Genomic DNA, 15513 nt, shown 5'->3' with positions numbered 1-15513 from the left:
AACTCCCACTTTTTCCAGCAGAGTTCTTTTGAGTAAACAAGCTTATGAACCACTGTGTGCTCATTCTAAATGGACCAAGTTAGCCTCTAAGTACTGAAGAGAGACGAAAACTAAAGTAACACGTCGCACAAACATAGCTTGTTTATCATTTAGTTACTGTTAGAAGTCTTGAAGTCACAGAGGTATTTTTACCCGTGTGACCTTTTGGTGAACCCAGAACTCAGAAAACGCCAGCGTCACACTTGCTGCTGGAGGCCATCGGAGGCTGAAGATAAACAACAGCAAAACTACACAAAACCTCACTTTACAAACTTGCGAACACATCGTTCAAGTCTCCTTATCCAGCTGTACGCTCAGTTCACTTTACTCCGAGCCAAACCAAGATAACCGCCATGCATATTCACTAGTCGTCACTGACCGGGGCCATCTGCTCCACGTGGAAGCCTCCAGCAGCGAGGCGGGATTTCAGCTGAATGTGGGAGTTGGTCACACTCACGCTGCAAAGTGTGGAACCGGAACGCTTTACTCAGGTAGTTTTTAGCTCGGATCGAAGTGCTCATGAAGTTCTGCACATGTAAGCGGATGAAAAAAAGAGTTGGGGTCGACAGGATGATGCACCTGAGATTCTCGAACAGATGTTTGGTCTTGATTTGCTGTTGTTATTCCTCCAACTGCAGAAACTTCCAGCATCGAGTTTGTGATTCACCAAAGAAATCACGCAGGGGGAAACAAAAAGCCTCCTCATGAATTCATGACATCCAACAGTGAGTCACTGATGAGCGAATGAGGGTATCTGGGTGAAGTGTCACTTCAGACAGCTACAGGTGGCGGCGAGGGGGCGCTGTCACTCTGTACTCAGAGCTGCTTCTCCTCCTAAATCTGTCAACACGCTCTGGTTCACCCTGTGCCGCTTTGAAGTGAACCAACATTTGTGGATAAACGCCACGTGGTCACGTGAGTCATTCCCCTACAGGACGATCACACTGATGTCAGCATATCGTTAGTGACTTTGTTTTGAGTGATAACTTTGTTTTCAAGCGCACTGAGACACAGCACCAAATGATGTTTGACAAAGACAAACTGCTGTTTGTTTGCTACACCATCGCCCTCCATAATAACGACCGCGTCACTTTCATTTGCAGTTTGGGACATTGAGGACAGGACACGGCCCCGGAGTTTGAATCTGAGTGCAGCCGCGGTTTGCTTTTGCTCGACGGCAAATCAAAAGTCCAGAAAGCTTTGTTCGCAATGCATTCATCAGTCCTTTTAGAAAATCATACAAGCAAACCTAATCAACCACACCTTCACATCAAGTATCTATGGATCGCTGGATGAGGTTCGAGCACGAATTCACCTGAAACTATCGATAATGCAAAAGTGGGATCATAAATGCTGCTCAAACTCTAATCTTGAATCCCAAAACCTGACCAGATTACTCACAGTGACGGTCGCCAAGAGTCCCTCAGGCACGTTTGCCACGATGATGCCGATGAGGAAGATGACGGCCTCCAGCCAGGAGTATCCCAGGATGAGGGACAGGATGAAGAAACTGACGCCCAGGAAGACCGCCACACCCGTGATGATGTGGATGAAGTGTTCGATCTCTATGTTGATGGGGGTCCGGCGCACCTCCAGCTCTGACGCCAGGGTGGCAATGCGTCCCATCACTGTTCGGTCACCAGTGCCAATTACAATCCCACGAGCCGTACCTGCGGAGAGGATGGAGACAGCGATCTAATCTCTCAACAAACACGGTAATATATCACATCAAACGTGCTTGAACGTTGAGGAAACGCTCCACACGCACTCGTACGCAGGCCCTGAACCTACGGTGACTCATTGTTCATCCCTTTATCAGAGCAGGTACTCTTATCTATCTCTCCAGTTGTAGGAACTAATTTTAAGGAAATATTTCCAAAGGGATTAGATGAGATTGCAGGGGAAAAGGAATGTGACATCTTGGGTCATATAAGACGAGGAGAAGTGACACGGTTAATCTAACAGTCAGCAGGAAGGGTAGGATGATGGGCGCAGGTGAATTACAGGTGTAAACTAGATTAGTGGATAGAGAGAGGGAGGAATATGTGTATGTGTGTGTGTGTGTGTGTGTGTGTGTGTGTGTGTATGTGGTTTTATATATATATATATATATACATATACATATATATACATACATATACATATATACATATACATACATATACATATATATATATATACATACATACATATACACATATATATATATATATATATATATATATATATATATAGATATATAGATATATATAGAGATATATATATAGAGATATATATATACATGTATATTACGAACAGATTGTTTCTTTACAATGTCAAAATTCCTACCAAGATGTTCACAAAGAGATAGCTGGCTGAGGATTAAACTGACGAAGACTTTGTTTCTGGATTTTTTTCTTTCATATTTCTGTTTGTATTCTGTATGAATATTATTTAAATACGAGTAATCTTTCCCTGCCCGTTTTGTTTTGGGATTACAGCAGACTAAACCCTCAGCTTTCAGTTTTTACTGCCTATTTGAAAATGACAGGCGTGCGTATAATTCTGAAGTGAGTTATATAAAATGTTGGTTTAAAAAATGGATGCAATTCCGTCTCATAAGCCAATATGCCAAAATGAAGTAGAAATTCTGTGATACGACTGGAAGCTGAAGCTGAATAGACTTTGTGCTGAGACTATTTCCTCAGCTGCTATTTTTCAGGTCATGAAAGAGCTGTGAGCACCAGCTAAACCATTACAGACTTGATTACTGGGATCAAAACTATTATGAGACGAAAAGTGATATACTTTTTAGTGCTCTCATACTTTAGAGATCACCCAGTTTGTCCCCTTTTTATGATAGGAATGCAGTCATTTTATCTGCGGTCTTAACGCCTGTCACAAGTGCTGGGGCTTTGGTACCAATTCAGTGGTGCCACTGTTTTAAACGTTGAAGCAACAGGAAGCTGTACTGTATGTGCACAGTTCAGGCAGCTCATCGGTGAAGAAGTGCTAGAAGGCCTCAAGAAGCGAGCTCAGTTCCCAGGTTTTGCTCGTCAGCAAAAAAGTGAAGCACCAGTTAAAGGGCCTCTGAGGTGGTGGTTGAAGTTTTCTCATATTAGCGACAAGCAAGCAAGCAGCGACTAGTAAAGGTGACGAGAAAAGCACGTTCTAACATTTGTTTTGGGATGTAAGAGCACGTGTGCTGTTAGTTCTGTAATTTCCACTGGATATTTTATGCCATGAAGGTGTTCTTTCTTTAATGCAACAAACCATGATGCATAAAAATCTTTTCTTTTTTGAAATGATCTTTGATGAGCCAGCATGTATGACGTAGAGAATGAGGCTATCGTCTTTGCTTCTTCATCAAAAACACTCAGAAGAATGATATTTGCTCGTCATGTGCTGCAGTGGTTAATGGTTTTTTAATGTGGGGAAAAAAATATTGTGATTTTTTTGTAGTAGTTTTCAAGTCAAATGCTGTCTGGTTTATTTACAAATGAAAACCCTGATGAATGATCTTTCTGTATTCAGTGCTGAGTAACGACGCGGGGCTTTGAGAACTCCTGCTCTGGAACACTCTCGCTTGGATGCTGAAGTTAAAATGCTGCTGATCTCCAGATGGCCTTTAAAAAAGACATTGAGAGGCGGTAAGAGACAATCTTGGCCAGATGTGGCCTACTGACCCTCAACACAGTTGGTGGAAAAGAAACAGATGTTGCGGGTCTCCAGTGGATTGTCATGGCTGAACTCTGGAGACCGAGTTTGAGGCTCCGATTCCCCCGTCAGAGAGGAGTTGTCCACCTTCAAGGAGAGGAAGAGGAAGAGGATCCAGTCAGACAGCAGGAGGGAAGAATGGAGAGGTGAGACTGACGGGACGGAATCTAGATTGACACGATGTTCACTCGTGTGTGTTGTTGCTTCTAAAAGCTGGAGATGTTCAACAACCAGGCTTATTACACTGCTGGCTTGCATTTCCCAGCCATGAGTACAAAAACAAACCAACACTGCACTAAACAGAATACTTTTCAATTGAACTGTAGAACTGAGACATTGTGAGATATTTCTGTTCCCTAATATATTTTGGATGCACTGAAGCAGGAGATATTGCTTATTGCCAGATAAAAGAGCAAGACAAGTCAGTCTGTTAAGGAAATTGCACTGATAAAGCACTAGAAAATCTTTTGAGATGAAACTTTTTTGACAGAAACATAAGAGAATGTTGTGAAACCACAGGAACAATTTACATGGATCAAGAAGCCAAAAGAACTGGGTTGTCTGGTTTCCAGTCATGCTAGCAGCAGGACATTCAGCTGCGTGACGATCAGTGTGCCTGTCCTCTTCAGCCCTCAAGTACTGTTTCTAAATGGCTGACACACATTCAAGTAGGATGAAGCCTTAACTTGATGTGATGGACCTGAGTGACTTCATTCAAAGCAGTGGTTCAGACAGAATCAACAGTCCCATTTGGATTTTAGTGCTCTTGATTTACTTGAATTACTGCATCGTCACACGTGTTCTTTAGGCCTAAGAATCATGGAAAGTTCTCATATTCCTGAGGAAACGAGCAACATTTGATGAGCATAGAAATCAAAAGAGGAGATGTTGTGTTCTTACTGGCTTTACTTTATCAAGTGTTCTCATAGTTTATACCAGTTTTAAGAGTTTGCAAGTGCAACGATACTTTGTCTCTCACACACTCAACACAGCACACGCTGCGTGACAAAGGATCAGGACGGATAAAGAGAAAAATAAACGTTTCCAGTTGGCAGAAAATGTTTCAGCAACTCCCAGAAACTGTTTTGCGACCACTGTGAGGGTCTGGACTCTCAGGTTGAGCACCTCTGGTTTAAAGTTTTAAGCCTTAGTTTGCTGCTAAACTAATGACATCCTCAACAGCTTCTCCTCTTGGTGTTCAGTAACCAGAATTGTTAGCACGCTGACACACTAAACTAAGGTAGGAGAGACAGACAGTGAAAGAAAGGAAGACAGAAAGAAAGTAAGAAAAAAATAAAAAAAAGAAAGTCTGGAGTCAGCGAGCTCCTGTAATCCCAGTGGGAGCTCCAGGCTGAGCCCAGCACCCCGCCCCTACCTTGCAACCGCTGGAAGAGATCACTCGAAGGTCGGCTGGGATGCGGTCTCCCCCTTTGATCTCCACCAGATCTCCCTGCACCACAAGCTCTGCATCTATCTGCATCTTCTCCCCCTCCCGGATTACCATCGCTTGCTGGCATGGAGCAAAAAGAAGAGAGACATGAAGGAAGCGGGAGAGTAAGGAAGAGGGAGAGAGAGAGAGAGAGAGAGAGAGAGAGAGAGAGAGAGAGAGAGAGAGGATTTAGGAAGAGAGGGGAGGAAAAAAAGAGGAGCCAGAGGGGAAGGAGCTATGTGAAGGCAGAGATAGAGGAAGAAGACAGGTGAGAATGTGAGGCAGGTTGTAGGGGAGCGAAAATAGATCAGTGAGGCAATCTAGTGGTGAATAACGAGGAGTTTTTATGCAAACACGCTCACAATCCAAAGTTGGCTCAAACATTTATTCCTCCTTTATAGGAGCTTACTAGGTTTCCACTCAAGTGAGAGCATAATCCCTACTCGAGGGTCTGCTTATTGATTCAGGAAGCTGCGAGACTACACCAAACACATCAATTTACCTGTGGCACCATTTTCTTGAAGGAGTCCATGATTCTGGAGCTCTTGGCCTCTTGGAAGTAGGAGAAGCAGCCAGTGATGATCACCACGGCAGCCAGCACCACGCCCAGATACAGCTGAAGCACAGGGACACTGAGGTTGGCTCACGTGAAGCATGTTTAAGCGTCGGGAAACGGCTCCAAAACAGTCAAACCTTAAACAAGAAGAGGATGTACGCGGGGAAATGGAGAGAGCAGCAGATTTAAAAGAAAAATCTGCCCCGAAGCAGAGTTCTCATGTTCTGTCAGTGTTAGTCCAGGAGAACATCCGTCTCCCAAACCCAGGAAATCAAGAGGGGAGACTCAAAGGTCACTGACAGAGAGTTGAGACTCCCACATTTGCTTCACGCCGTGGAACGTTCCCCCTGAGTTGGGCCTATGTCGTTCCCACACTTGAGGAATTAGTGGCCACGAGAATTTCCTCCCATGTTTCCATGAATTTGTGGCCATGAGACATAAACATAGACTATAAACTGATACCCGTGACTTAGTTAATGATCACAAGATTAATGTGTGGCCACGAGATACGATTGACTGTATCGCAGTTTGATTAAGCAGTGGAAACCCGACCTGACTTGTTCCCAGTGTTTGATAAACCAGCGACCACAAGATGGAAGTCATGACCGTGAGTCCCTGTTTGTTGATGAATCTGTGACCATGAGGTGTAACCCACTTTTATCAGTTGGTGGCCACCAGATTTAACTTGTTCCCACTGTTTGATTCCGGCCACGAGTTTGAACTCTTCCTCATTGTTTGAGCTGTGGCCAAAGATGAAACTTCTTCCTTCCTTAATTCATCGGTGGCTCCTCATGACTCAACGCATGCAAACAGCTTAAACCTCCCGTTTTGTTCTCTCTCCGTAGAGCTGCGTGCGTGTGGTGCCAGCGGAGCAAACACAGTAGATGTTCCGCTTTCTTTGAGGCAAACAAGTCAGCAAAGCATTTGGGAAGGCATCTGCCAGCTGCTGAACTACATGTTAGAAAGTCCTGGTAAATAAACTTTCTAAATCGTGAAAAGTTTGCTTTTCTGGACGCTTTTATTTGACAGCAACAACAGACTGCGTTGCTCTTTTACACTTGAATGAGAACCTTTTTACTGTAGCTGTGCAAAATCTTCTGAACCAAGAAAAACATTTGTATCCTCAGAAAATCACTTGTCAGCGTTCACAAGGTTTGCCTCCAATTCGGCGCCGACCGTGCAGCTCCTGCCTTTGCCTCCACATGGCTTCTGGAGATTTAAGTCTTGGCTCTTGTGCATCTTCTGGCTCCGGGAGACACTTGTTCTTGCTCACCAGCTGTACCACATTATATAATAGGAACATCTGTCTGGGCAGGTGACACATTTGGATCCAGTACTGAACTGCAAATATGAATTTTAAAATTGGGCAATAAATTGTGTGATTTCAGTTGCACGTTCTAAAAGCCTGAGGATGCGAAAACATTTTCTCTAACTGCAGCAGACAAAGTAATCTGTCAGCTCAATAACTACATCATAATAACGAAAATTAGGTTTTAATATGACAACAGCGGTGCGTTAAGTCCTGTTAGGGTGGATTTTCATCTTAAATAAGTGCTTGTGCATAATGCATAGACTCAAAGTGCCAAAGCTGCAGGCAGTTGGAGCTTTGAAGTAGCTCACCAGAGCATCCAGCTGTACCAAGTCGTTGCTGAATGCAGAGATTAAATCATGGGTAGATTAAAATTATCGCGTGTGTGCATGTGCGTGTGTCTATCTACCTCATGTTACTGTATATTATGCAAGGGTTTAATACCGTCTGGGCTTTAGGGAGCTCTGAATAATGATTACATAACGACTCAGAGCCATAAAGTGCAGTATGGATGGCTGCTTGGCTCCATTTGCTCAGCGGTTGGTCTCCATGTTTGTCTGCGCTCATGTCAGGAGGAGCGTTTGTTCACACGTCACACTGGCAGGGAAAGAGGGACTGCGATGACCTCCAGTGCCGACCAGCTTCCCCTCCGTCCTCACTCCTCTTCCGTCTGTGTACGCTGGCTCAGGTGATGTAACTGTGTTCGCATGAGACTCACAGAAAGAAGATTTAGGTCTCAAGAGGTCATCTTGGTACAGTAAAGGTCACGTCAAAAGAAAATCTCCCCGTCAGGATGGCTTGGGAATGAAAATCCGTCAGAATGGCACCTTTTCCCAGCTCTTATCCCCAGTTTTAGGCTTGGATGGGATATATCTTTGGTCTACGTCGACGTTTCCATGCCTCCCGTTTCTTATGCGTCTGTGTTGATTTATATGATTGAATGGTCCATGATTGGATGGGCAACACTGTCTCTGTCACTGTGTTGTGCCTCAGTTTACTTGTTACAGTCATGACGTGATCACATTGTGACAGCTGCTTGACACAAGCGAGTCACTTTAAATGAAATGTACATTTTTACAGAGAAGATTTCAGAGAAATTCCCACATGACCCCGACGGAATGCTGCGGACCGCATCGACCTCTAGTCCTGTGGGTGAGGTCTGTTTTCCATTTTAGAGCCGATATTGATTATTGGTAATTGTGAGACTGATAACTGAGTACTGAATCATCAGTAATCAACATCTATGTGTCACATTTTGAAACAAAAACTCAACATAAAACTTAGTTCGTCTTATAGCTTTGTGGAGAGCAGTTATGTCGTAGGTTCCGGCCTATTTTATCATTATGGCTTCAGCTTTTCTTCTTTTTTTTTAAAAAAAGGTGGCTAAATTGTTTTGGCTGTCGCAAAACCCCTCCCATGACCCATTTCATCATCAGAATTTGATCCTTTGGACTGATAACATTTGGCGAGTCTGGAAGATTCACATGATTAAATTATTTATCCACATGCCAGTTAGCAGAGGGCCGGCCAGGAGAAGCCAGCAGCGAGCGAGAAGTGAACTCCCCCAGTGAGGTGAAATTAAGTGAGATTTGAAATACCTAAAAGAATCATAAATCCCTGAAGTTTTATAACTTTGTTTGAGACAGAAATGTGGCTGCCGCAGAGCCAGAGTTGCATAATCCCAATTTATTTATATTTAACAACAGGAAGAAAATACTGATTCTAATCAACATCTAATTTTTGGGATATCGGCTCAGATAATCGATGGACCTCCAGTTCAGTCGTTGGTGAATATGCAAACAAGTCCTGGAAATGCAGAGATATTCTAGAGAGAAATGGAAGATGGAGTGGTGACCTTGAATGATGCAAAGTGCAAAAAATAATAACCCCAATATAAAAGGAAATGGAGTAAATGTAGCAATAAACATTCGTCCATTTTATATCTCTGGTTTTGCTCCTTCTGTGTAAGTTTTTACAAGGAAGTGATGAGAATAGCAGCTTTGAAGAAGTGGACGTATTAAAGGATTGATCTCCATGATAACCACTCATAGCAGAGCCCCTGAGGGACGGACGTACCTGGTTTAGAATTCTGAAAGTGACTCCACCAGAGAAGCTTCATCTGATGCAACGCAGAACAGTACATGGCTTTTAAACAAAGATTCCATAATCTTGTGCATTTTTAAAACCCTGCATCATGTCTGTTTCTATGTTGGTATCATTAATATTTGTATACATGGATATTTTGGGGTAATTTAACAGTAAAGTAAGCAAATTCCCTATTTTCCTGAGGATGATTAAGAGATTAAAACTGTGTTTAGGATGCAGTGCACATCTGTGATTTATGTTCTGGCAATGAGTCTATTTTTTATGTCTCTGCATGCATTTATATAAAGTTCAACCCTCTAATGGTAGCTAACTACGGAGGCCTCTCTCTGTGTGAACACGTGTGTTTGTGCATGTTTCTCATGTAGTTTCTCACGTTGTCATTGGGCGGCTCGTCTTCACTGGCCACCTGGATGCTGTAGGCCAGAAAACAGAGGATGGCACCGATCCAGAGCAGGATGGAGAAGCCACCGAACAGCTGACGGCAGAACTTCACCCACTCGGGAGTGGTAGGGGGAGGGGTCAGTGCGTTGGGACCATCCCGGGCCAGAATCTCCGCAGCTCTGACGTTGGTCAGACCCTACGGGAGAGCAATTTTTTTAGGAATGGAGGTGTTTCTGCCAGCTCAGAGAATCTTCACACAACTCAACGGCCCCATTTTCACCTCGACTTAAAAAGCGATTTTACTGCTTTACAGCTGCAGAACATCAAGGATTTCTGCCTGGCCGACATGAGAGCGTACGCATTACAAACTAGGTGACGACTCCCATCATAGGTGCTGGACCATTAATCTGTAGGAGGGGACATTTTTGAAGATTATTTCCTTATTTTATGCCTCATAAAATCAGAATAAAATATAAAGTCACTTTTGGGTATGATCTGTAAATGCAGCCATGACAAAAGTAATCTGAGTAAATACCTGAATACTTCATGATACTGGGTTGCTAACATTTTATGGCTGGAGGGGTTTAGGTTTTTTTTAGCATCCCTAGAAATCATTTTCTTTAATGTAATCTTAAAAAGATAAAATCAGTTCCTCCACACCTGCAATGTCACATTTAAAGAGAACAGCAAATGCAGTTACAGCAAAAAGACTTTGATTTGTTCAGTGTGTGTGTGTGTGTGTGTGTGTGTGTGTGTGTGTGTGTGTGTGTGTGTGTGTGTGTGTGTGTGAGAGAGAGAGAGAGAGAGAGTGATTGAGGGATTAAAGATGAAGAAGGCTCAAGGTGAGCTGGAGACGCTGCGGTGGATCTAACTTGACGAAAGTAATGCTTGGTCTCTCTTTGGATGTTGCTGTCAAACACAGGCACGCAGAGATTACATCTCCGAGGGGATATAGAGGCAGCTGGTGGTGTGTGTTTGGAAGCCTGCATGTATAAATGTGTGTGTCGTTACCTGCGCAGGGTCCACTCCGTAGCGTTTCCCCAGATCGTCTATGGATAATTTGTGGTCGTCCTGCAGAGATAAATCACGCCTTTTTTAATTTGTGATTCAGTGAAACAGAAAAAAAAACAGGCATTCAACAAAAAAAAAGATGTGTGTGTGTGTGTGTGTGGGGGGGGGGGGGGGGTCCTGAGAACAGTACTTCACCAGCTGTCTTCAGTCACAAAGATCTTGTTTTTTCTTCCTGCATCACTTCTTTGTGACTAAGATGCAGAGAGAACCAGCCATGTATATTTAGCTTGAAGCTAACAGCTACAGTTAGCTAACAACAGCAAAACTGTCCAAAGATGTCTGTTGTCTCTCGGGTGCATGGAGCGGTGGAATCCACATCCCAGCCGCGCGATCAGTAATCCTTTGATTTGAGCTGTGGACCTGTCCAACTGGATGTTTTTATGTTACTGAACATGACATGGATCCTACCACAGAGTGTGTAAGTGAACACTTTCGCTGTTGTTAACGGTTAGTCGGCATTAGCTTCAAGCTAAATATACATGGCTGGAGTCACTAAGTGAGCTCAGTACACCTATTTGTACGTATTTGAAAGGAAAAAACACACCATGTGGGTGAAGTACTGCTGTAAGTGCAGAGCTGGCGGTAAACAATGTGATCACAATTAATATCATGGCCAGGTGCCCACAAAGCAGCTTATTCATGCGCTCGAACTCCTGTTGTGTGGCGGTTGTCAACAAGAAGTTCTGGGGGAAATGTGAGAAATCACAAACATGAAGCAGACAGATAAAAGTAAAACACAACACTTAGTCACAAAAACACTCCTGGATGTGTTGACAGCACGAGAGGAATCATTTTCTTTAATCAGTCACAGGCCAACTTGATATTTGACAAGAGCTGCTTCATCAAAGATAACGCAGGCAGCAAAACTTACCCCAGTTTTCATGGACATCACTTGGCTGCGTTTTGACAGCACCTCAAAGACTTACAGCTCTGCACGAGACGCTACACCGCTGGTGGCCCACAAATTATTCAGTATCTTTTTGAGTAAACAGAAGAGCAGCACAAGGGTGGAGGAGGAGATGGGAGAGGACGGGCTGGCTCAGAACTCAGCCCCCACTGATGACGCCAGGCAGGCTGGATTTGTGGTTTACGGGCCACGGATTTCATTCAAAGTCTTTTGTTAACACCTGGTGTGAGGCTATTTTGCAATCAATGGGACTGTGCAATAAAATCAACAGAGTGATACATCAAAATCTGTTTTTTCATGATGCTGCATCAATATTCCAGCCTCTGGTATTGATATCATAAGGCAACACATGGTGATAAAATCATGTGGTGATCGCTGTATTTAAGTGGTTGTGCCACTGTGCAAATATCGTTCTGATAAATTGGACTTCACATGTTGAATAAGCTCGTTTAGAGTGAAGCCGTCTGTTGCGTTATCAGTATGATGTGATGAATAAACTGTTGAACTACCACGTGGAACACTGCAAGTGGTATTTCTACTCTCTTTTTTTTTTTCCAATTTCAGCCAATTGGAGTTTTACCCTACGTACAGTATCATGCTGAATGGCGACGTATGGTGATGGAATCCTGTCTTGATTCGTATCGGGAGGTTCTCGCCAAAATCTTGTCCTTGTTCGCAAAGTAATTTTATAGAATATCTCAATATGCATCCTATCACACTGCACTGCAACATTTTGTACCCTGCCCAGTACATCGTGATCATATCGGGAGGTCCTTGCCGACACTCAGACTTGGTTTGTGAGGTCATTTTTTGGCGTAGAGCAGTAACTAATCGTAGTACACGCGGCAACATTGTATTTTGTGACACTAATCATGAGATTCATGGCCCTAGTTTGCAAGGGGGCTTTGTAGAATATCGTGTTATGAATCATATTTAACTTGTTGTGATTTATCGCGATAAAATCTTATCATAACTCCTGTGTATGGTATCATATCGGATCGTAATACGTTGTGATAAAATCGTATTGTGACCCGTGGGTCGTGTATCGTAGCGTGACGGCACTGCCAGTGCCGAGCAACCATCTGAGAGTGGCAGGCAGCGATGGAATCAATCACCATGCGGGCTGAGTGTGGATTTGTTTTTCCTACCAAGGACACCTCCTTCTTCAGCTCATTCAGGTCCCTCTCCTTCTTCTTCTTCTTCCCACCATTCTCAGCACCACACTGGAGGGGGAAAAGAGGCATTACCATACATGAGGCCAGCAGGCTATCATCCAGACAGTCAGTGGGAGCCGTCACATGCATGTGGCCACGTTGTGCCGAGCGATTTACATTCATATAACAAGCATCAGTGTGGGCTCAATGGACTTTGTGTACTTCATTTCAGCCTCCTGGCACTATTGGCAAACCACTCACTGAATATGGAGGAGAAAATATTTTTTCACATCGTGCGAGTTCCTCATTTGTAAGGGAGTGTGTGTCATGAGCAGTTGGGAGAATGGTGCATCATGGAAATCATCTGCCGCTGTCAGTCTCCTCTCAGCAGCACGTGTGCAGGAGGGAAATACAGCACCAATGAGAGGAGAGCGAGTGACACAGTGAAAAAGTAATCAAAAAGAGCCAAAGAAGCAGCACATAGCAAGTGGAGTGCCTGAAATGTGTCTGGCATAGCAATTTCCTTGCCCCATGTGTGGGGAAGATTACCAGCCTGTCCTCCCATAAAGCTAAATGGAACGGGCCTGATGGAGAGAATAAAAACTAAATTACGTGATTACCAGAATAAACATCATGCAGGGAACAATACTTATTGAAGAGAAAACCCACCAGCTGAGATGTTAGTATCTAAAAAAAAAAAAAGAAGCAGCATTCTGACATCTTGCAACATCAAGCATGTGATGAGAAAGTTGGCCCGTTACCATGACGAACGCACTGCACATTCATGAAAATGAACCCTTGCCCATTCAGGATAGTGTCACCACAAAGGAAAGTGTGGTTTTGTTAGAAAATTAGGAGAACTTACCCCTCTGCCCATGTTGGACGCTGACAGGTTAAACTGAAGGACAGTGCTCAGGGGCCCCGCCACAGCTGAGACCCCCCCACGTGTGGAAGACACTGGTAGCTTTTTTTGGGCCTGGCACCCACATTCCCTCCCACCTCTCAGGGTAACCTGACCCACCCAACCTCACCATCACTCCGTCGACTCCCCTCCTCGACCGGGGCTTCTCTGCAACCAGAACCCCCCCTGAACACACACTCGCAGAGGTTCCTGTACCTGCAGCTGCTCCAAATGTCTCCCACTCCCCTTCACAGCGTGCACACATGGCTTCTGGAGAACAACAGGCCATCAATCACCGCTCTCAGCACAACAAATGAAACCATGCGCTGTACTGTAACAGAAGTGATAATGAGGGACTGTTATTGCCCCTCCTGGAGTGAAAGCTGAGCGTTTGTGCTCGCAGCACAGAACATGTTGAACCCTAACAGCAAATAATTCTGAGATATGCTGTCTAATCTTTGTGAATTGATCCTCCAAGATAAATGTTTGCCTCTTGCAGAAGTGACTTGTAGTGAGCACGACTGTAATTAGCTTAAAGTCCAACATATTGGGAACATAAGGCGAGCCATTGCCACTGTGCCCACACAACAGATGCAGCAAATGATCCTGTGACAGATAAGTACCACATATCTTCACGCTCGCTGCCAATTAGTCCAAGTTTGGCTCATTCGTCCATCCAGTATACATAATTCTATGCACTGTATCAGTCCCAGCAGTGCACTTTTTCTGCCATTATAATTTCTTCCTTGAGGGTTTCTTTTGGGGATAACAATCCATCCATTTGCTATACTGCTCATCTGTTAAAGGTCGCGGGGAGGCAGGGGGGTGGAGCCTATCCCAGCTGACATTGGGTGAGAAGCGGGGTTCACCCTGGACAGGTCACCAGTCCATCACAGGGCCATCAGGAGCAGTTAGGGGTTCAGTATGTTGCACAAGGACACTTGGACATGGTCACCGGGGAAAGTGAGGATTGAACCAGCGACTCTCTGTCCTTTGCTACCATACAGCCACTCTACCTCTGAGCCACGCCGCCCGGGGATAACGATGTCAGTGTTCAAGAGAAAACCCGGAATTCTATTCAAATGAATTCTTGGGCATACTTGACAGTTCCCTCATTTTAAACCTCAACGTGACGGCGTTGAATGTGTTCATGCCTTTAACTCATATAGAGCAAGACTGTAACTGAGGTGGAGGTGATACTGCACCGTTTAGATAGAGAGATGGAAAGAAACGACTCTCTATCAGTCAGCCTTCTCTGTTCCTTCCTTCCTCTTCCTGAGTGTGGCTCTTTTTAAAGTCACCCTCACTGAACCAACAATCTCTGGGCTAGCTTGCTAGCTAGCTGACAAGAACCTGCACGCTTTATTCCATACATATATACCTGGAACACACATAAGCTGGGTTTACATGGAGCCTAATATTCAAATTAGAATTGGATTAGAAGCCCAAACTGAATAAAAATGTTCCATATAAACACCTCAATCCGAATAAAGCGGCCTAAACCGAATGGAATTTCATTCGGTTTCACAGGGGTAGAATATTCCTTTTCCCAAACCGATCAGATGTAAAATCTTATCATGTAAACGGTGAAACGGAATGCTGTCAGGCTGTGTTCTTTCATGCTCTGTCTTGACGTAAATGCGCAGTGACGTTTCCTCACTTGATAAAAATGGCGGCTTCCAAGCAGCAGTGCACTCAGAACTGGTCTGCGGCGGAGAGTTAATTTTTACTACAAACTCTACATACGCTAGGACCTGAACATTATTGCACGCTTGGACGGTAGGAAAACAATGAAATTCTGAACTGTTCAAAAAAGTCCACGAAAAGCTCAACGGAGCCGGCAGCTGGTGGTCGAACAAATTAGAAACCGCTGGAAAACTCTGAAGACCGGCGACCACAAGGCTAAACAGCACAACAACAAAAGTGGATATGATCCCACCAACTTTCCGTTTTTCGAGCCGATG

At 44.1% G+C, this 15513-nt stretch overlaps 1 protein-coding gene across 1 annotated transcript in view; it reads right to left on the bottom strand.

Moving 5' to 3' along the window:
* The window catches only part of atp1a2a (ATPase Na+/K+ transporting subunit alpha 2a), a 45720-nt gene extending 32060 nt beyond the window's left edge, over positions 1-13660 (bottom strand). The window contains exons 1-8 of the mRNA XM_086204564.1: positions 13514-13660; positions 12643-12717; positions 10528-10587; positions 9509-9712; positions 5667-5780; positions 5111-5245; positions 3705-3822; positions 1441-1709 (exon numbers count right to left, since the gene is read on the bottom strand). Coding sequence (XP_086060690.1) covers positions 1441-1709; positions 3705-3822; positions 5111-5245; positions 5667-5780; positions 9509-9712; positions 10528-10587; positions 12643-12717; positions 13514-13525 — 987 coding nt within the window. The 5' untranslated portion in view covers positions 13526-13660. The remainder of the gene's footprint in view (positions 1-1440; positions 1710-3704; positions 3823-5110; positions 5246-5666; positions 5781-9508; positions 9713-10527; positions 10588-12642; positions 12718-13513) is intronic.
* Positions 13661-15513: the final 1853 nt, after the last annotated feature.

Source organism: Aulostomus chinensis, chromosome 5 (genome assembly GCF_037954235.1).
Source record: "Aulostomus chinensis isolate RoL2024-O1b breed Wild chromosome 5, RoL_Achi_v1.0, whole genome shotgun sequence".
Taxonomy (NCBI): Eukaryota; Metazoa; Chordata; class Actinopteri; order Syngnathiformes; family Aulostomidae; genus Aulostomus; species Aulostomus chinensis.
This window is presented reverse-complemented; position numbering and strand designations above follow the sequence as displayed.